General features: G+C 41.5%; 1 protein-coding gene across 1 annotated transcript in view; it reads right to left on the reverse strand.

The window, feature by feature from the left end:
- The window catches only part of LOC126557985 (lachesin), a 67,377-nt gene extending 47,748 nt beyond the window's left edge, over positions 1-19,629 (reverse strand). The window contains exons 1-2 of the mRNA XM_050213914.1: positions 19,454-19,629; positions 8,876-9,214 (exon numbers count right to left, since the gene is read on the reverse strand). Coding sequence (XP_050069871.1) covers positions 8,876-9,214; positions 19,454-19,568 — 454 coding nt within the window. The 5' untranslated portion in view covers positions 19,569-19,629. The remainder of the gene's footprint in view (positions 1-8,875; positions 9,215-19,453) is intronic.
- Positions 19,630-27,873: the final 8,244 nt, after the last annotated feature.

A 27,873-nucleotide genomic window follows, 5' to 3' on the forward strand; every position in this document is an offset into this window, starting at 1 on the left:
AATAAAGATGCGCCCATTTTTTGTAGAACTGGACACTGTCGTACTAGAAATTTAATTGGGTGAACTGTGCAGAAACTTTTTAAATCTAATTAGGTAGCTTAGAACATAGTTTGTGATATTTAAACGTTACGTAGCAAATACAAATTCTCTCAATATCACTGGAATGTTCTTCTTACATGCACGGCAACTAGCAAAAAACATTTCACCAAATTTCAAAAAAACGAAACCCTGCTAATGATCAACAAATTTGCACCGTTTGCTAAACAAGAAAAAATAATCACTGGTCGAGAGAAAATGTGTTCTTCATTATCGAGCCAAGTATTAGAGACTCGTCTGAAATAATTGCAACAAATTCTAAGAAACCCGACAGAAAAAAACACCATTTGAAATCCAAACCAAAAACCTCAGCAACAGCAGGAATCGTTTCAACAACTTAATTATTCCGCCCTTTTTAACCAAACCAATCTTCATCCCGCCCACGTTCCTACCGGCTTTCAGCGACCTTTATCTGTTCGAGCACCACCGAAACCTGACACTCTATGGTCGGGATCCGAGTGTGATTAGTTCCCACAAGCCCTTGGGATAATCTCCGCTCGATAAAGTCATCCGACACTGGCTGAGTCTCGAGTCGCCCTCAGTGGACGACTCTGTTTAATTATTCCGTCCAAATGCTTTCATGCGCATTCAGGATTTTCCATCGCTTCTCCGGATGGAGCCTATGGAATGCAATTTCTTCAATTGAACCGATACGACTCTAAAGGAACTGAGAGTAGCAAAAATTCCCCAGATCATGGCGTTGCCGTTTTTTTGTTTCACTGCTCCAAATTCATCATGTAGAGGAAAGATCGTGTATGGTGTGGTCGATTATTCGAACGCTCGGAACGATACTACTGCTGGGAATAGCTTTTTTAGACTCGAACACAGCCAAAGCGCATTCGAAATGGAATTCAATTGCTTTTCGTATGATTAAGGTAGGAAGCGGTACAGAAATCGTTCGAAAAAGGGAAATTATCCTTTTCTTTGCAACGCCATTTTCTGCTTACCGCAGCCCAAATGGAGTCCACAAACTGCATCGAGTTATATGATGCTCATCCTGTTCAAAGTCTCATTGCTATGGGTTATTGTTTTGCTTCAAAATGGGCTCGATCGACAATGCAAAACTAGTGCGAATCAATGAACAAGGGAAAAAACAATCACCACAGCAACAGAAAACAAAAAGCATTAATGCAAAATTGAGTGCCGGAAAACTTCAAGAGAAAACCCACTTAGAATCCATCTGCCCTCGTCTTTTTTGGTCCTAGATTGCAAAAAAAAAGATCTGGGTGTTTGAAAATTGCACTCTCTGAATTTTAAAGCGCAAACCATAAATATAGTCAAGGACGAAGTCATGAAAGGGTATATGAGGAATAAAAGTGCAAATTACGCCATTTGACAAACACATTTTTCAACTCAAACTTATAGATTTCATAGCAGGAAAATGTATTGATTGAAGTGACGGAAAGGAAATTCTTTTGAAGCCCTGAAAAGTTTTCGGTTTCGGCTGTAAAGATGGTCAGTGGCAGAAGAAAAGAGCCTCAGGTATAAAAATGCCCAGAGGCAGACAGTATGCAACAAATTGTTGAATTGAAATTCGCAATCGTTTACAACCATAACCATCTTACCACGAATATCAATGGCTATTACTACGAAACACAAAATCCTTGCAAGGAGACTCTTTATATGGAGTCCTTCAAACGAAATAGCTGTCCTATGTAGACGCCAACACTTTCGTAAATCCAACAGATTTAATTATGACCATTAATTAGCAAGGCAGAATTCAAAAAGGGAGGTATTTCTAAGAGATATTTTATGATTATTTTTAGGCACACATTAATAAACACAAAGAGTAAATTAGAATTAATAAACACTAAACATTTTATGATTTACATTGAGAAAACTTTTAACCCTTTTTCAAGATGAGAAATAATTGTTCATCTTTCTTGTCACACATGGTCACACATAGTGACGGCCAGGCCTAAATCCTTAAAATCTAATCTAATATTAGCTTTACAATTCATTAAAATTATATCCTATTTTGAGTAGTCATTACCTTTTCCCTCAATTTAGGTGCACCTTATCCCGGGGGAGCTCGGTTGTAGATTTTGTTGCTGCCAGGTATGGTTCTGATGTTGTCCCCTCTATGTCTGCTAACTCTCTAGGAGTTGGCGCCTCTTTGGAGCATCGCACCGTGGAGACTTACAACTGGCTCCCAAGAAGACCACCTTTGTTGTGGATACTCTGTGGTATTCGCCACTCCATATCGTTACCAGCATTTGGATGTTATGGCTGGCGGCCCCACCATCGGCAGAACGCAAGAGTCTGAAAGCTACTACAACTTTGTGAAGCTACAGTAGCATCTAACTCACGCATTCCGCCAACAGTTAACCCGCCAGTCACAACTACACGTCGTCTAAACCTAATTTAATTGGTTTAGAGATCCAATGTTGTCGCTGGCGGCCCTGACGCCTGCAAAACGCAAAAAGCCGACAGCCACAATGACCTTAAAAGGTTACTGCAGAATCGAACCCAGACATTCCGTCAACGACAAGTTACGACCTTAGACTTCCTTAACCAACTATTATCGATTTAGGAGCCAAAAAAGCGACCGGCGCATGTCGACGCCACCGTTGCGAACGTGTAACAAACAAAGAACATAAACAAAAACTACAAATAAACATAACAAACCACAATCCGATAATAGGACGCTAGTGTGTACAATTTACGGGAATAGAGAGGGGGAAGGGATCAAAAGACGATTCCCATCTCTTTGGCGAAGTCAAAAAGAATCCGCAAATATTCGTAACCCTTCTGTCCAAGGATATCGCGCATTGGCACCGCCGAGGATCTTCCTGATGCCCGAACGACTGCTAAGAGTCCGGGCCCAGCCGCATAGAACTCCCCTCATGGCCAGAGGATGTGCCATCACACTTAATAAATAAATACATTTTTCTCTCAAACAGTATCTGAAGATTATTGTTGGTCGATATGTCTTTGGCAGACAATACAGTTTAAACATATTATTTCCGTTTGAAGTTGTTACATGTGTCGTTTTATCCATATTTGTAACTTTTCTTTATCTTCTTGGTTTAACGACTTACTAGGACACATAGAATTGACTGCCTCACTAAGGGAATTCGGTCCGGATGGGATTTGATAGCCGGTCCAGCTTTGTGAAGACAGGCACCGCTTTTGCCTCTTCCTCCTGGCCAAAGAGTTAAAGTTATGTAAGCTTTAAACTAATTAGAAAGATATGGCTTGGACTGATGCTTTCTATCGCCACATCGATCTTGTCCAAAACTTCTTCACCGTATGGATGGATGCACTAGCTCTGAGGTCCTCTTAGAAAGAAGAAGTAAAGCCCTTTTTCAGTTTCATTTCAAAAGGAACACCCAGTGGACGAAATGCATGAACAGCATCGGGAGCAACGAATGTACGCACCATTGCTCATGTTCGATATTCTGCCTTTTCTCAAGAAGAATGTGTCTGTTTGGTATTTGAGCAACTTTGAAGCGATTAAGCTGAAAACACAAAACAGATCAAGTAACAAACAGTACATAAATGTCTTCTTTTGTTTTCACTGCAAGACATTTTCTTCACGTTATTGAAAAGCATTTAAAAACAGCAATACGATCAGGCCGTATTGAGGCCGCCTTAAGAAATAAAAACAAAATCATATCAAAATAAAAAAAGTAATCTTTTTTTAATTGAACTTACTACGTTATTCTATCTATTGATTCAATATTGTTATTGTTAATTACAATATTGTACTATTTTACTAGAATGTTTTTGTTATTATTTCTATTATATTATTATTATTATATCTTTAATTGGTTATAACGTATACCATTCCATATTTTATTTTTGATTCAACTTCACATTACGCAGTCTCAAACAGTGTTCACATTATGCTAGAAAATTAAATAAAATGATGAACAAGCATCAAGTAGTATTCCAGAGTAACAATCAAGATGTCGCAAAAATGTGGAGAAAAACACACGACAAGCAAATAATCCTGCCACCAAGTTCTATCTTTCCCCGAGGGACGGTGCTAATTAAATGAAAATGAAAGAGATAATTCACTGATTTTTGTCGAGGTCGGTGTTCTGCCCCCCCCCCCCCCCCCCCCCCCTTTCTTCTCAATCAACGGCCTAACCTTGAAGGAAAAATGCGAAAAGTAAATCGAAAAGAAATCCTCTCCCCCCCACCACCATCCCACCAAAAACCTCAAGCTGTGAGGGATCCTTGAACATGGGTAAACTTTTTGCCATCTCACGCAAACCGATCGTCCGGAAAATATGGTGAGTCCGTCGAGTGGTAGTGTCGGCTCGGTAGTTGCCTGAAAGCAAATTCTTACGCCATAGTTTCTCTGGTAGCACCTTCGTGCAATGCCAATCACGGGTGTGACTATGTATCGGTGTGTCTACTCCAAGCCATGACCGTGTGCCGTGTGGTAAATGAGATGAGCAAAGGATTTGGCAACTTCTTAGCTCGTAAGGTTGCTTCAAGCTATCGCCACCACCAAGCGAAAGGGTACGAAGTTGCGGGCAGACACGGACACGGATTTGTTGCGGCAACACGTGGAATGTGGCACGTTTTGGGGTTTCTCTGCTTGGTGGTGAGCTCAACTTTTGCTGCTTGATAATTAAGTTGTCCTTTCCACTGTCGATACTCCGTAACGGGGCTGGTTGCATTCATCGAAATCGCAAATCAAATAAGTAAAGCAAAAGAAAAGCTGGTGCTCACTCTGCTCGCACGTAGTTGGTTCGTGCTGCGGCAGGTGATTGCGGAACGGCATAATGAAGTCAGAGTGGCCCAACTTTGCACATCTTGTGAGGTGGTATATGGAGCAAGAAGCAAAAAAAGGAATTCATACACACACACAGCAAATACCGATCAGTGCCAAGTTACTGCAGCAATGCGATGTGTTCTTCACTAACAGCGCCGTTGCGGTTTGCTTTCACGCTTGGTGGGTGGTTTTTTTTTTCGACAAGATTGTGACCATTTGCGGTTAGTTAGCGGCTTTGAATAATTCATTAGTAACATTGTCCTTGTCCACGAGGACTTGACAAGAAAGAGAAAAAAGAAACGGAAGCTATTGAAGGTTATTGAATTTTGGAAGAATTACTTTATTATTACGCTATTTGTACTTGTAATGGTTCGGGTGGACATGGTTGGGTGTATGAATGCGAGAACGAGACGTACCAACAAATAGCTTCATAAACGCTTGATGAAGTATTATTTAAACAAAATTATGCAGCGGAATATTCATTTAGAGCATGCAGAGCATTCAATAGAGCATTTATGATGAGGTGCTTGATGGAAAGAATAATATTTGAAACCACCTTCGTCTAATCTGCTACCAAAGAATCTTGCTGAATTTTGATTAAATCGATCATATTCATTAATTAAGAGTTACTATGCCAGTCACTCTGTTTAACATACAAATATTTTACGTAGTTGAAGAAATCCAGTCCATGAGATTTCTTATTTCTTCTTATGTATTTATATACTTCTTATATATATATTATATTATAATGCTCTTTTTTCTAAATTGCATGAAACCATTACTTGAGTTAATCCAACATATTATTCCGATAATGTTTAGATTCATGTTATGTCGGATAATACAAAATAATTCAAACGATAAATGAATTAATAAAAATATTTTATGTACAATGAGCATAAAAAAGGCTCTTTTGTGAGGATGAAGTTTATCAGAGGATTGCGTATAGCCGAAAAAGTCTCTAAGTGAAGACTAAACAAGCAAGAATAGTGTTCGATAATGGATAATAGTGTTAGCTTTTACAAGTCATTATTCGTTGGTTAATAGACCTTAAAACTAATTAGACTATTCATGTTGAGAAAACGCGAGCGAATTGAAACGTTGGTTACAAACAAGTTTGGTAGGTAGCCATAAATATAAGAATTAGGGAAAACATGTAACAGGAAATCGCGGCTCCATCCGGTCTCTTGACTTGCGAATCGCAAAATAAGCGGGCGTATTTTTGTAAACCCTCTGGAGCACCCCTTGAGATCCCATTTGAGCAGCAATAATTCAAGTTCTTTAAGACAGGTACTGTCAAGACAATGGTTCGGAAGCTGTACTGTGCACTAATGCAGATAAAATTATAGAATGGAAGTGTCCACAGGACAGGCCGAGGTAAATGATTTTGTAAATGATTAATGATTGATCACCGGAGCACAGATCAAGCAGAATCACACAGAAGAAGAAAAATTAAAAATTTTCGAGCTCCCTCGCATGTATCTAAATGTCGTCCTAAGTTATTAGAATCGCTAGTAACAAATATGAATTATGCAGTCCTTTTCGGATATTGCGTTCGTTTCGATCTGAAAAGTGTTAGTGCGCATCATGAAAAAAGATATAGTGGAATAATTCTTTTTTATCAATTCTCCACAGCACATATGTATGTCTAGCATCGGTATTTCATACCGATATTTTAGGAATTTCCGCCCATCATCTATTACCCAATCGCTTAGATGTCATCATTCACCAAGCAAAGCTTTCATATCAATCGGAAACGCCACCAAGCTCAATCTATGCCCGATCTATTGAACCTCGCCATCGCCTGCTTCGAATGGAACCGAAATCTTATAACAAGCATCGCTTATATTGAGTTCTGATTCTTCCGATGAAATGCCATTCTTTACGCTTGCTGCCATCTGCTTCGTTTTGAGGCGAGCGTTTGATAATGCAATGGAACAAGTTATCAGCAAGTGGAAGCTCATCCTTCAAACCACACCAACCGACGAAGCATGGTACAACGCTTGACACACGGCAGAATCAACTGGCGGGAAATCTAGCATCATGGTGGAAACATTCCTGCACAACACAAAGTCACCATGTGTGTGTGTGTGTGTGTGTGCTCGATCTATACATGCAACTTTTCTCACTTGTGTCGTTGCGTGTATGTGTGGGTGAGAAAAGAAATTGTTTGATAGAATTGCAGGAGAGCAATGAAACTAAATCGAAAGCATCACCAGTACTACTCCTATTCAAAATCCCCGACCCACGTAACGTCATTTGATTTCGTGAGCAAATGTCCTGGCGGAGGGCCGTGGCCCGAGAAATAAACGTTCATTTTCGATCCGCACCCGCAATTCTCAAGGGATCTCGTTGAAATTGTGCTTGTATTGGGTGCATTATATCTGCTCGTATGTCACGTACCACAGCCTCCACTTCCACCAGGCTGTGTTGACGGCAACGCGATAGTCTAGGCCAAAGGGACATCCGCCGGCTTGCGGAAAATTGTATCCCAAATTCCAATCATATATTCAATATTGATTTTGCTATTCTGAAATTTTCAACCTCAACAAAAGAGGAAGCATGAAAGGATGAAAGCTTGCGTTAGACTGGGACCCCGCATTAACGTTAAATGGGTTGGCGTCACCCATCACCTTCATTATCGGGTGTAGTTGTGATATTGAATCTTTAACTTGCCGCTCATGTTGGAAACAAAATTGGTTATGTGCTATTTTTGTCTGCATGAGGGTTAAATGCGTTGGAATGTTTAATACCAGGGATGATCAATCAGCACCAACGTTCGCTCGTCGTTAGAAAATGACGTTATGGTTTTGTCCTTCGTCGTTGAAAGCATGCATTTTAAAAAATATTCAATTGACATGATGTAGAATTTGCTATGCTTAACTTTTGTTGCATTTGAAGCCACGCTCATACAATAAAGCAGTGAAATAAATCGGCGAGAACGATCATCGCTAAAAAATAGATGAAAGAGGGGTCGAACGGTCAATCCGCTGCGGGAAGACAGCTCATCTTGATTGCCTTATCGAAGATTGGAATTTAGACGTCGATCGAGAAAGAAGAGAACAAAAAATTGTTTTATCGTTGCATAATTCTTAGTGAACTTTTTTTTTAATAGTAATTTAGTACACATTGCTCATGATCAATTTATTTTGCATTAAGACCTACATATTTTCTCTAGCAATCGTACATACAGTAAACACTTCAAAATCGTACAAACAGTCTTTCAAAAAGTTTTTCATCCCTGTCTGCCCTAACAGACTGCCGACTGCATACCTGGGAAAAGTTTTACTAGGTGTACATCGAACAATGGCGATGGAAAGAGAGTGAGAGAAGGAGAGTTAGAACACTTCGTATTCTGTCTCTAAATCGTATCATCACCGTTGGGCTTCGAAATCGATACAAATATTCCTAAATTTAACATACCACGTTGCTGCATCCGCCACTGTCCCTAACATCCTTGCCACACCAGTAAAGCTGGAAGACCTTCGTTCCGAACTGTTCCGTCAATCGAACTTTTCGCGTTCGATCCGCACCGCCCGGGTCGGATAATACAATTTTAATTAAAAACATAGTTCCTTCTATACTCTTCCACATCCTCGCCCTTCTCACCCCTCACTGAGAAATGCACGGGTACGAAAACTTTTGCAAAACTCACATGTGTACACATACGCGCCCTCTCAAACACGTGAAGGATGCTTGAACCGAACCCGCACACAATGGTGTACGGTCAATATTTAATTTAATTTTGTGCTCCACACAGCCACGTGCTATGCGTGAACCGCGTCGATAGGTGTACGCATAAACGCATCGTTGGAATTCGGAGGGTAGAAAACGGGAGAAGGAGGTGGAAAAAGATGTGCGCACTAGGCACACTAGGAAAAATGCTCTTGAAATGCCGGTCAAGCCTTTTATGCGCTGCAATAGTGCGAGTTCAAGTGGGGTGAATTTTATTCTTTGTTCTGCCTTTTTTCTACCATTTCGGTTCAAGCAAAACAGGGTCCCACTTCACCAGGCTACGGGTTCAATGCGTTGAACGATGGAATGCATACTCACCTTGCACGTCTATGCAACCGATCTGCTTCTTCATCGGGCTGGCGTTGATCTGACACATGTAGCAGCCCCGGTCGGTTTCACGCAACTGTCGAATCCGCAAGCGCCACGTGCGAAAGTCCTCGTGGACCACGCTGATGCGTGAGTTCTGCGTCACGACACGGCCCTGTAGCGCTAGCACGGTTTGGTCGGATGCCCGCAACCAACCGACCTTGTACCGACCGAGGTTCTTGACCGAGCAGGTCAGGATCGCTTCCCGGCCGGTTGGGGACGAGATATTCTGGATCGTGCCCTCGAACTCTGGCTCGAGGTCAACCGGTAGTTGCTGCGACTGATTTAGATCTGAGGAGAGAAAAGAGAAGCGTGTGCACAATTATGATTAAAATTTTGGTGTAGGTTTGTTAATATTAGACGAAAAACAAGGGGTGCTCAATTAATTAATTTAATGATTCTAAGTTTTAATAACATTTTATTGCTCAAGATTGAAAAAGCATAAAATAACTAAAGAGAATAATAACGATACTTGTCCAACAATTATTGAATGACAATCAGTCAAATCTTTTATTCGAAGAAAAGAGCAATGTTCCGAGAATATTAATATTGAAGCATTATTTTTATTGCAGCTGCACTTAGTTTGGAGATTTTCCGGATTTTCTTCTTTTATTCTTATACTACTGTGCCCGAAAATAAAGTGACTTTGCGTTTTTTTCTTAATAGGTTTTTTTATAAGGCCAAATGAAGGCCATGGAAAACGCGAATGTTGGGATGTCCTTTTGTTCCGCCGTCGCTGCGGCTTCTATCTGCTGGATAGTGTCAAAACGGTCTCCCCGAATCGGCCGTATTAGGTTGTTGAACAGCCAAAAGTCGGCTGGTGCCAAATCTGACTGAATCTGGCGATTGCGGAGCAATATTGGTGTCAGTTGTTGAGAAAAACTCCCTCAAAATGAAGAACGTATGGGAGGGTGGGATGGAGGTCTAAAACCGCCGCATTATGCTTAGATAGTACTCTTTGTTCACCGTTTGGCCCTCGCAAGAAACTCCTTGTGAACTAGCCCAAGGTAATCATAGAAAACCGTCAGCATCACCTTGATTTTCGAACGGTTACGGCACGACTTCTTGGGCCTTGGCTCGTTCGGAGAACTCATTTTTCTTCGAAATAGATTCTTCCCCGAAGGCTTTTTGTAACCATTGCAATGTTTTCGCAGCGTTTATTTCATTGCGCAAACAAAATTTAAAAACATTCGCGCAGCTCCACAAACTTGGATATGGTTAATATGGACAAAAACACTTGGGGTAGCTCCGAAAACAAATTGTCACTCCAAGCCGAGTTGAAGTTGTGACTTGAAACGTGGCAGAACTTTCAAAAACATACATATTGACACACAAAAATAGAAACAAGGGGCTTCTTTTAGCGCGTGAAATTAGATATAAAAACTCACCTTACTTTTCGGACACATTAGTATGAATAGTAATGTCCTGACTTATAAATTGAGATGTCGTCCAACAATATCGCTCCTTTTGAAAATAATTCTATTAAATTAACATAAGTTCTACAAGATATTGTGAAAAGGACGCTTAACTGTGTGGTATGATGAAAAGCTTAATGTAAGGGTCAAACAGTCCTCAATGACCACTGGCGTATAGTGGAGCAAACCATCAGCAACACAGCCGAGCGAACAATTGGCCGCGTGACACGTAACCAGAGGAAGGAATGGACAGGAATAACCTGTCGTACGAACGAGAGGTGATCAACAGGTGGAAGTGGTACTTCGACAGACACCTTAACGGAGCAGATGCTGCAGCACCGAACTAGGCGCAGGAAGCAGAGGAGTTCAGAACTACGACAGCCAACATGACGATGACAAGATACCCCCGCCATCCCTGGACCATCAGTCTTGAATGCTGCCTATAACATCCTGTCTCGAATGCTTTTCTGCAGACTAGCCCCTCTTGCTACAGATTTCGTTGGAATCTCCTAAGCTGGATTTGTTGGAGGCAAATCAACAACCGACCAAATCTTCACTCTACGGCGGATCCTCCACAAATGCCGGGAGCACCAGACCCCTACGCACCTCCTGTTCATTGACTTCAAGGTGGCCTACGATACCATAGATCGGATCGAACTTTGGAACACCATGCAGCTGTACGGATTCCCTGGGAAGCTGGTACGGCTGCTAAAGGCCACTATGGACGGGGTGCTTCCTTTTGGAATCGTTCGAATCTCACCGGGGTTTGGGGCAAGGAGACGGACTCTCCTGTTTGTTGTTCAACATCGCTCTGGAGAGCGTTATGCGAAGCGCGGGCTTCGATATCCGGGGCATGATTTTCAACCAATCTCTCCAAACCCTTGGCTTCGCAGATGACATCGACATCATTGGACGGACAACTGCGGCGGTGTGCGAGGCCTACACCCAACTGAAACGCTAGACCAATAGAATTGGATTGAGCGTCAATGCGACGAAGACGGAATACCTGCTTGCCGGAGGCTCTGATCAATTGACGGCGACGATCTCGAGATGGCAGAGAAGTTCTGCTACCTTGTTACGATCGTATCTTCGGAAAACAACGTAAGCAGCGAAATCCGAAGGCGCATTGTTCAGGGGATAGTGCCTACTACGGACTCCACAAACTCCTGCGAACCAGAAGACTTGAACAAAGCACGAAATGTACGTTTTATCGCACCTTGATACGTCCAGTAGTCCTCTACGGGTACGAGTCTTGGACTATGCTGACGGAGGACGCCAATGCACTCGCCATTTTCGAACGGCGGGTGCTAAGGACTATCTTTCGTGGTGTGTGCGAGCAGGGTGTGTGGCGAAGGAGAATGAACCACGAGCTAGCTGAACTGTTTGGCGGTGCTGATATCCTGACGGTAGTCAAAGCCGGAGGGATACGTTGGCTGGGGCACGTGATGAGGATGCCGGACTCATGCCCCACCAAGAAGGTGCTCGTCAGCGACCCGTTCGGCACGAACGGCGTAGAGGAGCACAGCGAGCTCGTTGGGTGGATCACGTGGAGTTTAACCTGTCGGAGATCGGATGCAGCGGTGGATGGAGGACTGCAGCCCTAGGCCAAGTTTCCTGGAAACAGATTGGAGACCTGATCATGTCGACACGACGTGCTCAATCCCGAGCAGGTCAAGAAGAAGAAGAAGAACGGCACCGTCTGACAGGAATGTTCCTTGACAAACATGAAACTCATATCGATGGAATCGAAATATTTAGCTAATTTAAATATAGTTATGGCAGCCGATTTTCGAACTGAGCAACGGCGATTGGCTCCCAAATCGAAGAGATAGCTGAGCTCAACCATCGATTGGTCTTTACACAATGCCAAATGTAACGGTCATTGCACAATGCCAAATTACATTTGGGTGAACGATTTGGTCAAGGGGCTTTGTATTAGGTGCCTCGTGTATCGGACAAGGGTTATGGAAGTAAGAAGCATGTGGCATATCAGAAATCCAATGAGTGCTACAACATGTACCCAACAAAATATAATCAACTTATGTAAATTACCATCGATGTATCTATCTTTCTATACAAGACGATTTATTCAGTGTTTTTCATTTTTAAGTTGCACGTTAATCAACAATCATTACCTCATTACGTTGCAACAATCTGATTTCCATTGATTTGGAATACACACCTTTTAACGAAAAGTAAGTAATAAACGTTTTTCCTAAGCGCGGTACGAATTTAAAAGTTTTACTTGTCTACAATGCTACAATTACCAATAAGGCATTTCATTAGCTGAGTGCTTGAGAAGAAAAATAATCTGATCTGCTGATCAAGCAATTATCTTCTTTTATTAAATTTACTTATTATTAAGTATGACGGCACGACGCCGTATTGTCTGTTATTATCTTCTTTCCTGTTGTACCATCAATATTTCGGAGTTGCGTTGATGTGTTGATTGAAAATGTTCGTAGCCCCATGACAATGGAACAGTAAGCTTCAGTTAGCAGCTCTTTTATAGCTCACGCCCTGAGCTACGAATGATATTTTTCCATCTTACTGAATGCTTATTTTAAAAGAAATTGTATTTATAAGCTCAGCCCAATAAATAAGTACAATCTTTTCTATTTTGTAAACAAAAATCAACTAATTCGCTGCTGTTTCCTATCCACTCATAATTTGTTTTGCATAAAAGATTGTTTCTTCTTTTTCTTCGTCGATAAAAAATGCAAATGAATATTTTCACATTCCCCCAAAATCCTCCAAAATCCATATTGACTTTTCTTTCATACACATATACCCATATAGGTAGGCCTTTTGTTTTTGCACAAAACTACCCTCTGAGAAGGTTTATTCCTATTTGCTCGAAAACGAAATAACCTACGCTAATTGAAGCCATAGCCAAACTTTATCCCTGCCCGGCCTCGAGGTTTATCCGTTCGACGGAAAAAAGGGTTTTGATTGCAAAGTTGGGATTTTATCTACAAATCCTTTGGTCCATACAGTACCGGACCCGCAACCTCTTGCCACGCGACCCAACCCACAACCCAACATCATAATGTAATAGAAAGTGCCTCTCCACCGACTGGGCTGAGCTGGACGACCGGAAAATGCCGTAACATTCGTTTAACATATTCATATGAAAGTTTTCACCACCCCATTTTGGTTTTTTCAACCCGCCGGACCACTCTTGCCGGACCACCCTTCGTCCCGATGACCTCTCGCTAGTGCAGGGGGTCACAGCGCACCTAAATGCTTTCAGATTTATCTCTGGCTTTATCGTTCCGTTACTTCCGGCGGCCGAAGTTGATGAATAATTTTAAAACACAAAACCACCGAGTACGGCTTCCGGTGCGGACAAAGAGAGACAAAGAGGGAGAGGCGGTTGGTAGAGCTGTGGAGCAAAGCAGTAGAAAGATAGATTTTTTGAGCTTAACTCGGGGCATTTTTTGAGACAAAAATCAGTGAAGCCACCACTGGTAGGGAAAGCACGGTGCATTGAAAAACACGAAAGCCCCAGTATTTTGAGTCAACCGAAATCAAATGAACACTGAACTGTAACTGGACGGAAAAAAAGGTAGCAAATCGGGCTCCTTGAACTCCAATTTGTGCATGTAGTAAGTACAAAAATAGGGCAAAAGTTTATCGAATTTCCAAAAATCCTCTTTCCTTTGTCCTTGTTTTGAAAACCTCTTCTTTTTTCATGGGAACAACTTCTTCGTGGTCAGAGAAGAGAAGCTCTATGCGAAATTTGTTCAGTATGGACAGAAGCTTTAAAAAGATAAAATCACCAGTTACGAATGGGAGGAATCAACCGAGGTCCAGAGTATGTGAAACTGGTTCGGAGCAAAAATCGCCAGCGACTTGCTCCGCATCAACTGAAGGTTGATGCATCGGTCGAAGGTCATCCGGTTACAATTATTTATTTATAAAGTGTACTACAGGAACTGTGAATTGATTTTTGCAGGGATGATAAATAAACAATTTAATTATCAATACAGTTCAAAGAATAATCAAAGGACAGCGTTGTTGGTCTGCAAACAACAGGACCGGGGTTCAAATCTCATCCGGACAAGACAAGAAGAAGTATGTGTTTATACAATAGCGCATTAAATATCAAAAGTTTTTGTAAAGGATTTCGAAATGATGATGTCCACCGATTCACATGGCAAAGGCAGCTATTATGTAAAAACTTCGATCGATAGGGATGATAATAAGATTGTTTGTTACATAATTTAGGAAGATTAAAATCATTTTTCTTAGTTCAAAAACTGCATAACATATGACTCTGTTGCATTAATCATTGAAACGAAAAAATAAAGCCGATCGGTACAAGAAGCTTGATTTGAGAATTGTTTGTCGATTACAAGACTATTCATGTAGTTCACGCAAAGCTGGTGGGCGGATATTCTATTCGAAACCAGGCACTTGATTTTCTATGCCTTGGAGCATCGATCGATCTCGTTGACTTTCAGTTACTTCTCTGCTTGTGTGCGAAGCCGCTTTAGACGGAGCGTTCAGATAAGTGAAGACATCCGGGGCAAATCAGAATCGGTTACTTCAATCTAGTGGCTTTCTGGTTTGCCAACTACTTATTGATTTGATTTTCTCCAGATCCTGTGGATGATTGTTTTGTTTCTAGAAACGAGATTCTTTCAACAAATCGAAATCAGGCTAAATAAAACAGATTTCAAGGACATTTTTGGTAAGGTCACTTCACATCAATTTGAATTTTTCGCGCAGAAAAGTAGTATTTTATGAGAAAACTCTGTTATTTATTGACATAAATAACTGTAATGGTGTAGAAAACTGATTCATGTCACAAGCATCCGCATCCGTAACATGGAATGAGAACGGGCAATGAAATCCCGATAATTTGTCAAATTATCCAGACAAGAAATTACATCAAAATACAAGTCATTAATTTCTACGAAGTAACCGCTCACCAACAAGCTAATTTAAGCTCTGCCTGGTTGGAACTACAATTTTGTTTACAAAAAGAAGGCAACATATCGTCTTCTTCCCTGTCCCAATATGTTGCACCTAAAACAATGGAGCTGATGCTCCATTTGACTTCAACAATAGTGTCAGTTGTTTGCTACAATTTCCTCTTGTTCCCTGTTCGCTTTAACACACTACCGGCTGAACTTTGTAAATGTTTTCCGTGTTGCCGTGTAACCCTCCTCATGCAAGCCACCGAGCCCAGGTCGAACGGCCAACACGAACCGACAGCCCGTAAGTGTGCCGTGCTGGTGTGTTTCATCTCCATAAAGCTAATGAATTAATTGGAGAATAAACATGAATGAAATGTTTCTCTCGGCCCACTCCAAACAGCCAGCAATGTTAGTGGTACTCCGAAGCCCGTAACCCACTGCCAGTAGTAGTCGTCCACTTACACGATACACTGCGTATGCTTGCAATGTTGTACACTTTTCGGTGCTTAATGGAAAACACCAACACGGTACTGTCTGGTCGGAAAACTGGTCACAAGCAGCTACGGGTAGATTCGGGGGTACATCCCGGACGGCTGGCGTCCTGCAAGCGGTAAACGGTATGTATTTGCGAAAGTTTACCATCCACAAACAGTAACCTCTACTGCAGTGTCTGGTCAGTGTTGGAAATAAAATGCATCCAGCTCCTCTCTACGCACCGACAACGTGGAACAACGAATGGACTAGCTTGGAAGAGTGTAATCTTTTTTTTTTTTTTAATTTGACAATTCCTTGCATTAGAACTTTGCCACAGTAAGGTGAGTTTGTGTGAGGTAAAAGGAACTTTTTATAGTAGGTGTAAACGCGTTCTTGCCCAAAAGTAACTTTCCGTAGTTAACGTACGCTTTGGATAGAAAATTTCAGTTATTCACAGGAACGAGTTGGTTAAAATGTTAACATCCGCTAGCAGACGAAACCTACTACATGAGAGCTTATTAAATTGATCAAATAATTCTTTTGGGGTGGGTTGCATCAAATGTGGTTGAAAAGAATATATTCAACAGTTAAGAGAAAAAGTACGTTTTAATACGAAAAAGTGACCACACTTTTTATGCATGATTTCATCGCAAAATGGCGAGCATTTTTTCTTTTATGATTCTTGGCTTAACAACCTAGTACCATCGAATGGCGTATTAGACTTGCCTATACTGCGTAGTTGGATAGCCAGTCCTCACTACGGGGGAACGGTCTGGATGAGATTTGAGCCCCGGTCCTGCCATGTATAGACCAATGCCGTTAGTGCCTTAATAGCTACGATAACACTTTATTAACAACAAGTGTATACAGGATTGCCAGGGTGATACGATGAAAAATTTGAAAAGGATAACGAGCAATGAGCATTTCACTTTAACAAGCCAAATTTCGGACTATGCGAACTCAACAAAAAGCTGGAAATTAGCACAACACAGAGCGCATCTCAAGTGTTGCTCTTTGATGAGAAAAAATACAGAACCAACCAAACATTAACTTCATGTTAATGTTAGTCTGGAGTCCGCACTTGGTAGCTGATCTTTCTACTAGCAGATCTCAAAAGAATGCTCGTTGAAAAGAATTTAAGCATAATCGATGTCTGTATTGAAGCTGAACAACAATAACTCTATCAAAGTCTCAAAAATAGCTTTACACGTTATATGCTGCATGTAAGCATCGTCGAATACCTACACAAACAGTATGGTTTCAGGCGAATTATTTCTTCTCACCAACATGTATTTTTGCATAATCACTTAATAGGCACCAAACCCTCTTGCTTCACCGCTGACTTTTATTTGACTCTGAATAAAGGTGGGCATGTTAATTGTATTTAGACTCATTTTTGTGTTGCCTTCTACTGCCTAAACTACCGTTAACTCATCGCCAAACTGTTGAAACACGACGACAAAAGTGACTTTCTTAAATGAATGGATAGGTTTTGGACTATTCTACAAAGTACAGTGAAAATCGGATTATCATATTGACTTGGATTCACAAAATGGTCGAGTATTCTTCAAGTAATCATTTTTGAACCACTTATATTTGTTCGTTTTTATGAATGACAATACAGCTAGGAAAACCCTTTAACAACAAATGAAAACAAACTATTCATAATCAATACAGAAGAGTTTATTGTGAACAAGGAGAGATGATCAGAGTTTATTTTTTCTCATGCTAATTACCAGATTAGTTGTTAACGCATCTTTTATATCTGTTAAAAAACGAGACGCGGCTTCTTTTCCTTTTTCTGTGTAGCTTATTTTATTGGTAAGCTCTTATATGTAAATAACCAAAAAATTAGTCCGCTGTTCGTGCGTGCTTATATTTCTTTTTCCTATCTTTGTCCGCTCGTGATTGATTTTCGACTGACTCGATCGCTCCCTAACTGATTCCAGGGCAGATAGGATCCTGCCCTCGTCAGGATTGCTCGTCCTGCCCTTTTCTGATCCTTCTTTTCTCTCCTTTTCTTCTTGGCACCTCCTAACTGACAGGGCGTGGGAAAACCTTATAAAGTTTCCAACGCCATCTAAGATCAGTTCCAAAACTCCAAAACGAAAGTTGAGGCCCAGGAACTTTTTGATGACATTTTTTGCCATATGCACCAATAATTCCGACCATTTTTAATATATCAAAATACATTTATACGTTATGAGCTAGCTTTGGACGTATTTAAAGTTCAATGTATTTGATTGAACTTATTGTACCTCTTTTTTGTAAATATATTTCGTTATTTCGGTTGATGCGATAATTTATGTGGTTTTATGTCCCTACTTTATTTGCGGTTGTAAGTTTGTTAAAGGTCGTTCTGTACAGCGATATGTAAGGATACGATTTGTTATGAAAACTGTAAGTGTCCAGATAATTGCATGTAAATGTAAATGTGTGCAAATGTTTTATGTCAAACATAAAACGAAATACAGTTGAAGATATCTTTTTGAAAGCATATTGAACATTGCTTATTGAAACTTTTTTTTCCAAAAGTCACCTTCCATTTTGGCTATGCTCAAATTATTCCTCTTAAGGACGATATAGTAATACAAGTGATGAGGCTAGAATTTAAGATACTAAATATTTATTCCGTTGACTGTGTATGTAGTAATGGTCATGAGCGGCGAATGGCTTAGTAAAACCCATTGATGCCCCGTATCGAGACAGGCAATCCTCACTACGAGTGAATGGTTCAAATCCCGGTCCTGCCGTGTAAAGACCGGCGTCGCTTTAGCATCATCATCGGGCCGTCTTAGTATTAGTATGCATCTGAAAAAAATATAGACTCTCCATTCAGTTCTACACGCCCAAATAAAGCTTGGGTAGAGGAGAAAAACCAACTTCTTGCGAAGATGGGTGATTTGGCTAAATTTAACGCACACAGATAGCAAGCATCTGTCCTCCCTGTGTGGGGCGTCGGTTGTCCGTTTTGTTCGGGAATCCTACTGGAATTTAAACAACTACAATGCGAAGGACCTTCGCCATGACAAGAGACGCATTGCTAGCGTATGCGACTACCGCAACGAAACTTAAAGAAACACAGTCAATGTTTTGATAGAAACCATTATCATTAGCAGGGTTTTAACTCTGCTAAATTCTTCCTATGCTAAAGATGGCTGTCAAAAGATCGTCTAATCTTCTTGCACCATGATGTCTAATGTTAAAGACTTCAAGGTATTCTAACGATTCGAAAATCTCTACAAGCAATCTTTTCCAGATTTCGATTTTTCGGAGATGATGCAGATAGCATGGTCATCTCGGATTTACAAAACACTAAAAATTCAAATCATGTGCATCAGCAATGGTGAGCTTGGAGTGTTACCCTATTTTCTCGAACCTTATTCAACCAATGATGAAGGTTAGCACAGTGACTTTGGTTTCAATTTTTAAGTATAGAACATTTTTCGATTATTTCGATGAATGAGGGAGATGTATAAACTCATTTATTTACAAATAATTATAAAACATAAAAAAGGAAAATACATTTATTACACTTCTCAGCAAACAGAATGAGTAAAGAAACAGTTTTGCTTGCATCAGAATAAAATAAAATAAGTTCTTTCTAAGTATTAAAACCAAAATCATTTAAAAAACGACTCCTTACTCTCAACCTCTTGCTTTCGTCGCACTGAACAACAACACAATCGTCAGCCCATCTTAAGTGGAAAACTTACCTTGCAGCACCGGTGAAAGCGAACCATCCAGCCGGTGAACTATCAACAGCAGCAGCACGAACACAATTTGCATGCAAACCGGAGTCTCCATTGTAGGCGACCGGCGTAAAAGCATCGAATCGACTCTTCGCTCTGACACGTTCAATTTCTGCCCGTAAAAACCGATTTTACATTCAGCACACTGCTACGCCAGAGGGGTAGAGAACAGGACTGTGGAGTTTTTATGTTGTTCTCCCCCACTCGTAACGTCCTCCACGGGCACAACAAAAAGGCCCCCTACTCCGTTCGAACGTTTAACCCGACCACTCCTGCTGTCTCGCGCAGTCGAGCATCAACTTTCGCGTAAAACGACTCTTGATTCGGCGAAGGAAAGGTATTATCACCGGCCACTTCGTTGGAAATCGGAAACCCAGAAAACTGGGCGAGGGTTATACTTTAAACGATCGCGTCACGATTTAAATCCTCCACCATCACCACCGCCGTTACGGGTTTGAAAGGAAAAGTAAGCGCACAAACACACCACAACACAGCACGACCACGATGGGAAGCTTCCGGTGCCATCCCGATAGATTTTACCCTTTTTTCCGATTTTCTCGCCCCACCCCCACGAGTGTAGATTTGAATAAAATAAACAACACTTTTCACTCACGGCGATTTTTCACGCTGTTCCCTCCATTAGGCCATCGTCGGAACACGGCTGCCACACAAAGAGCACACATTTTCTCCACCAGCACGCTTTGCTTCGCCTACACATGTACACACACACACACACACACACGTACCACTAATCCTCCGGAAAAGCACCAGCAAAAATAAAAAGAAAACCAGCTAAAAAGTGGAAATTTTCACATTCACCAGAACTTCCGTACCGGATCTTTCATCCGAAAGCTGATCAGAATGAAGAAGAAAAGGAAAGAAAACAGCACTCACATATACACTCACGCACACGGTTGAATTTTCCGGCACCTGTAACGCACGGGTCACGAGTTTTGCTAGCACAATCGAAGATTTCTTTCCGTTTTTATGTTGCTTCACGTTTTTCGCCTCTTTTCACCACCTAAAGCATGTATGGAAGGTTCGTTTTCCCACTAAGAACGATCACGTTTTAACTCACTGAGCTAAACACACACACATACTCACACGCGTTTCGAACGGTTTGCATACACTTCTGTTGCTGGCACTGTGAAAAGGGAAAGAAAATAGAAATAAGAACGATTGCACTCTGTTGCTCTGTGTCCATTTTCCCCTTTTTTTTCTCCTTGCCCTGCCAGTTCGAGCCACATCCGCTAATCCTTTAGCATTACGCGAAAAATCACTTTTCACCGTGCAGTGGAGCTGCTGTGAGCGTGTTTGTGTTGGTGGACTGTGGAGTTCTACATTTAGCCTTTCCATTCGGTCGGTGTGCTTCTAAATACAGGGAAATGTTTGAAGTGGATTTGGTTGTATTTTTCTTTTCCCGTTTGCTAGACAACAGACGACCGACCCGTACCGATGGAAATGGCACGAAAGACAATCACGACGATGGCTCCGATTGATTGGATCAAAAGTACAAACCAATGTTGTTCAATGATCTTAAGCTGCAGCATTTGTGTCTCTTCACATCAGGTTAGGATTAGCGTGAAACGTCCTATGAACCATGGTCGTTTAATACCGTTGCGCATTGTGTTGTGATTGACCTAACTGGACGTTTTGTCTTGAGCCATCAACCACTCAAGCGGATGACATGCGCGAGTGTGCTCTCTTCGTTGGAACGAACGATGCCAATGGGCTGCGGTGGGGTGTAAGGATCTGTAGAGTAGAGCAAAACGAAAACATCGATTAGATTTGAAATGAAAACAAGGATTGGTGCAACATTATTTATTACATTTTAATTTATTTAATCTGTATCCCGGAGTTTTCCTGCAAATCAATGCTCGCTAGCACAAACGAAAAGGTCTGAGGATGTAATCCCAACGGTGGCCTGATTATTTCAACCCAATGCAGTATCAAATTCATCATAAATGGTCTTCCTTTTACTTTTTAATGATTCGGTTTGGCTAAAGATAACTCGCACTTTTCACCTCTTATGTAACAATAAATAACAAAAGGTATGATCCGATTGAATTGTAGCCTTTTGGATAGAGATTACATGAAAGTGACCGCAACAGCTCACGGTTCACGCGGTAACAGGAACATGTGAAACGCGCTGAGATGAAGTTTCTAAGATTGTATATGACACCGAAAGGATGAAAAGCTCGCCGGCGACACCGTAACCACCGTAACCGCATTAGGTGTTTTTAGTTAAAATGTTGGGTGCATGAGAAAAACACTAAAATAAATAACGATTTGCATCGAATCTCGCATCACCTCCTAAGTTTGTGCCTTAGAATTTGTATTGACTTGGAAATTTGGAAATACATAAGTCTGTAGCATATCTGCTAAACATCTCACTAGAATGTACAGTATTTCGCATACAACAAGCGTTGCGTAGCAGAGCCGAACGGTATACGGTGAGCAGAAGTTCACCACTTTAGCAAATAACCTGCAATAACCAAGAACGTAAGAAATGTACATTCACCTATTTTGACCAACATGAACATTCAAACGCTGACCAGCTCACCCGGCTAGCGAGTGACGCAATGCAATATGATATCAGTACAAAACAACCAGCGAGTCCAGACAGTGGTCAGCAACACAAAATAACAATAACAAATGGTTTGTACAAGTAACTTTATGTAACGACAAATTTGACATAAGCCACTTCTTTGTCTCGTGGTTGCGTTCTTTTCTGTGTGATCGTTCGTATTATGTTAAGTATAATAACGAATTGTCCTACCCTTTTTCCTCCTCTAAGGGCGTCCCACAAGGTAGTGTTCTTAGCCCTTTGTTGTTTTTTATTTTCATTAATGATGACAGTACCGTGTTTCTTTGCTATGATGATACCAATGGTTGCTTCTTATGCTATGCAGATGACTTAAAAATCTTTCTCCATATTTACTCTGATGAAGATTGCGAGTCTCTTCAAGGCATCCTTGACTATTTCTCTAATTGGTGCGCTCGTAATTTCCTTACACTCTGTCCCGACAAGTGTAAGGCCATTTCCTTTAACCGATCCCGAACTGCCATCAGCTACCCATATGCTCTAGACAATCAGTTTGTTAGCCGAGTCACGGCTATCAAAGGCTTGGGAATCTGGTTGGACAAAGATCTCTCCTTCAACCTTCAAATTGATTCCGTGGTTGGGAGAGCTTGGAAGACGTATGGCTTGTTCAAGCGTATTGCTCGCGACTTTCGGACCCCTTATGTCTGAAAGTTGTGTATTGCTCGCTGGTCAGATCGGTTCTGGAGTACCGCTTAGTAGTTTGGTCGCCCCTAGCGAAGACGCATATTGAGCGTATTGAGCGGATGCAGCGTTCGTTTACCAGGCTTGCAATACACAAATCACTTGATGAGCTTTCCCTCCCCCTGCCTCAGTACGAGTCCAGGTGTCAGCTGCTGAAGCTGGATTCGTTGGAAACTCGCCGTTCCCAGGCCCAATCAACCTTTATTGCCGCTCTCCTTCTCGGTCATACCGATGCTCCTGCTTTGTTATCATGTGTTCCATTTTACATCCCTTCTCGTGTCCTTCGTAATCGTCCCCCTCTTGCGATCCCAAGTCGTCGTACCTCAGCAGGGCGCAAATACCCCCTCGTGTGTGCTGTTCGTCAATGCAATTCTGTGGCCCATATGTTCGACTTTCACCTAAGTTTATCCATCTTCCGGTCCCGTCTTAAACATTCTTCCCAGCTTTCTTCCTCCCTTATATCCTAATTCCCTGGCGCTTAGCAAAGTTAGGTTTAGGTTTAGGTTTTAGCAAATAAGTCATTTCTGTAAACCCGCGAGGCAACAGAACTAACAATAAAAAATTAAAAAAATAAATAAAAAAATGATATCGGGCACATTTTAGGCAGACCCAACAGTCAATCGCACCGCTCCGATCAATCAGTTTAATAATAGTGACACATTTCTTGCAAGTGAAGCAATCGATCACTCCGCGACACATTTTGTGCTTACGTAAATATGTTTGTACAAAATGCAAAAGCAAAAAGAAAAACCACTAAGAACCAATTTTTGGTTACAAAAAACGAGCGAAAACTATTGTAAGAAATGGGTACAAATAAAGCGGTCTAGGAAGCCTTCGGGGTCAGACCGAGAGATAGAAAGAGAGCAGTCTAGAGAGAAGGTACAACAAGCTAAACCTTGCGTTCAATTCTTTCTAGAGGTTTGAATGTCCCGCTACCAAAGGTAAACCCTCAAACCTCCAACATGCCAGTAAGGGATATTCCTTCTGAACATCCAAAGTCGCCTGGACGACTTGCTCCGCCGATGAGCATCAAGAGTCCTCCTATCTAGTCCTAAAGGTAAGGCCTCGATGTTCCAGTAAGGAGGATTCTCATCTAGAATCTTCAGACTGCCTGGACAGTCAGATAAAATAAAGATAATGGTCCGCACAGCTAGCAATCACGTTGTTCCGTTCTCGTTGCGACATGGGGACCGTCCGAGTAATTTATTCTTCACCAGCACAAGTCTATTGAACTAACACAATGAATATTTGTTGCATTCTATAGCTTGAGCTGTTCCAAAAATAAAGATCTGTTGATCTTTTCTGCTGAAACATCGTTCTATGGAAACAAATAATTTAAAATTATTTAAATATCTGTAAATTTTGCTACAAAATGAAGGTTGATCTAGTGACTCGAATTTATTTGCCGGTAGCTTAGTTCTTAGTATTTAGTCTCGGATGATCCTGCGTGATGTTGAGACTTGCGTTTATTCCATGTAAGCAGTTTCACTAAATTACTGACATTTTTTTCATTTATTTATAGAGGTTTTGAGTCGCTGAGCCAATTGCTTCTTTGTTACTAACAACCGTTTCAACATAATAATTTGTTTCGTCGTTTGTTAATATTTTCAAAATGGGAAAACTCATCTTATATTCTATAAAACAGCAGTTTGCAACAAACGAACTCTGAAGCAAACAATAAATGCTTTAATAGGACTAAAGAATTCATTTCCAGAATGACTCTTGTCATAATTTACCCACAAATGTGTCTCATCTGTTGAAGCGTAATCAAACTGTTATCTATTCTTTTTAACCTGTCTTTGTACTGTGTATAAGATTTGAACACCTGCACCTAAACTAGCCACATCAACGTCCCTCACACAGCTGCCATAGTGTAATGTTTAACGTATGGCACGGAATATTAAACCAATATCAGCTGCGTCACGTTACAGCTACAATCATAATTATGCGAACTTGAACGATGTAACGTTACGACTACATCGGATTCAACCGTTGGGCTGGCATCGTTGAACACCCTTAATAGGATTATTACATTATCTCCCGAGAAGGGTCGATCCTGTTTCTGGCTAAATTTACCATCATCATGACCATCAAACTAGCATCGTAACGCAGCACGCTTTCATCACCGAAACACCGAGTGTTTCGAGCGTCTAGCGTCCCATCCCGTTCTCGACGACTTCTCATTAACAGCAAACGAACACTGTTCGCTAACGGGGGCAGGTGCCGGCATCAAAGAACGCATGCTTCAAATGCCAATGTCACATGAACGCTGGAACCGGTTCGGTTTTGACTGTTTCCCAGAACATCCGCACAACTCCGTTCCGTTACAATCTTAATCCTTTCTTTAGCGAACGCTCGGAAGAAAAGCGTAAGTTTTGTGTGCGTACGCACCATTCACCGTCGTCGTTACATTTCATTTTACAACCCCATTCCCGTTCGGGTTCGAACGATCGAGAAGGTTTAATTAACACTAAACGGTTTTAATTACATTCCATTGCCAGTTTGCTCATCGCCGATCGTGATGGGCGTGATGTGCTTGGCTTCTTTCAACGACCAATCGTTTAAAAAGCCAATGGTGTGCTCCTACCATACATCCATGCCATGCCAGTCAGTACACCCTCAAGTATGGAACCGATACCGACAGCAACCATCCCCAACTAAGCCATCAAAAGTTTTGTCAAAGTTACTGCAGCTTGCTACTGAAACCGTCTGCCACTGATAACGTTACCTTGAAGGCATTCCGTCACCTGAAGCTTTTGCCTTTTTCGGGTCGTACTAGACTGACACGTTCCTTCAATCACCGTACAGCACGATCAAACGGTGTGGTGTCGAAGTTCAATTGAAGATTTAACATTTCCGCAAGCGTTCGTTCGGCCAAAGTTAAGCTCTTTTCTTTGCTCCATGATCGAATGCATTTCCTTACGTTGTGGGAGTGGGTCAGTAGGTGGTGGGAAAGTCCTTTCCAGCCGTTTACAGACAAATCGCAAACAAACAAACAATCCTCTGGGGGGAAAATGTCAACAAGCTCGTCACCAAGCGTTAAGACTTTATTTATTCACCAGAGTCCCGCGCGACGAACCTGCTCTCGACCTAGAAATTCTAGCCTCTTCCCAATAAAGTTATCTTTTCAAGGAAAAACCCCGATTCCCGGAAATTGTTTCTTGTGCTGTAAAATCGTTTTCATTCGATCGATTTTGAAAATACACCAACACTCCCGCACCGAACAAAGTCCAAACCATTCGGACATGTGTTATTGAAGCGGATCCAGAACGAGCCCGGATGTGTTCTATTGTGGGAGGGAATGAATTTGGTCGGAGTGTGCCTTACCTAACTGATTCATTTCCGAATTTCTTCCATCTGAAACCGAATGGAGCACACCCGGAGGCACACTTTACAATCTCCAACAATTTAACGGAAAAAAGAAAGCATCCGTACCGTTCGTCCACGAAAGCGTCACAGTTTCATGTCCTATCCCTCGAGGGCGGGATAGTGAATGAATGTTGCTTCGTTTCTCGGTTTTGTTTATTTCTATCGTGTTCTCGTGTCTCAGGCTAGCTGGAACGAGAGAGAACCGTCGAATTGCAACCGTTGAAAAACCCTGAGATGGAAACAACCTCCTGTCGCTGAGGGAATTGGTCATCGGAAAACGACGAGACGAGCCATTTTTTTTCATTTAACTTTTTGTTATTATTTTCCGTCCTACCTTAGAAGCACTTAAAAAGGAAAAGATGAAAAAAAAAGTTGTATAGAATGGTGTGGTCGTTTCAGTAAAAAAAGTAGAATATAAACGTCCGATTGCAACACAGTTCGAAGCTCATTTACTGCAGCTCGGTGCAGTATGGGTCGCATTGCTGCAACAAATTTTTGCTCGTTGAACCCCTCGACGAAACCCGGAAGAAGGAGCACACAAACACACCTAAACTATGGCCACTCTCGGTACTTTTCTGTGCTCCATTTTTTCATGCAATCTGTTCTACGAGCGAACTTTTTGCTCCACTTTGAAGGTTTTCTCTCGCTTTCGCATTTGTTTTTTTTTTCGAATATTGTGTTGAAATGTGCTGCCCGATTGCAACCATTGGTGCTGTGTTCCGTATCGAGTGCAATAAAATAGGCGGTATAATAAAAGCGGACAGAAAAAAAAAAAAAACACCAGCCCTACCATTCACAAACACAGCTCGAAATGTAATGCCCAACGAATGCCATGTTCATGATAGAATGTAATAACTTTCTGTCGGAGTTCTGGTACCGCCACTTCTAGGAACCGGACTCGTTTACGCTTCATGGGTAAACCCTTGACCGAGAGATTCCCGGTCCATGTGCCGGTGACTTTAATCCATTTGTCAGCGTACGGGGGCGTCAACCAGCAGGTCTTAAGGTGTGTATTCCGACGGGGTCACCCACGAATAAGGGCTTTTCATTTTTTTTTGAAAGGGTGGTTTTGTTTTCCTGGAACCTTTCTGGTAAGTAGCAATCGAAAGCAGAAGGCGCGATGCATCGGACGGGCAGAAGAGTTTGATTTACCGTTTCCGAGGGTAATTATTTAATCGGCCTAATTATAGTGGATTGCAATTGAAGATTTTATGTGCATGACTCCGTGCGCTGAACAGGTAATACTTACGTACCATGCGTCAGCAGTAATATTGCTACTCATTGATTGATGAATGCAAATGGAATTGTTTAGCACTTTTTACTAGTTCTGAATGTTTCGATCTGTGTCAATTAAATCTAGCTTGAAAAATAAAATTTTATTTACTTGCAGTCTAAAAGGAAATCATTGAAAAATAACAAAAACTATACGCAATTAGATTTCATATTTAGCCTACGCTTAACAGAAACAGTACGCGCACAAATTAATGGCTCCAATAAACAGTTTAAAGCCGAGCTGCAGGCATAGCCCCACAGCCACCATTGCTTCTACCAGTTTTTCCCACCGATGCGGTATACCATTAAAATGTTGCCCCATCAATGTGTCAGATCGCCTGCCATCCCAAAATGGCTCTATTGTGTGATCGATATTTTGACACATCTGTGACCGGAGCGATTGTTGCTGTACAATTGTCGTAGCGTTTGTGTCAAATCATGCGTGTACATGCTCACC

This window comes from Anopheles maculipalpis, chromosome 2RL (assembly GCF_943734695.1).
Source record: "Anopheles maculipalpis chromosome 2RL, idAnoMacuDA_375_x, whole genome shotgun sequence".
Taxonomy (NCBI): domain Eukaryota; kingdom Metazoa; phylum Arthropoda; class Insecta; order Diptera; family Culicidae; genus Anopheles; species Anopheles maculipalpis.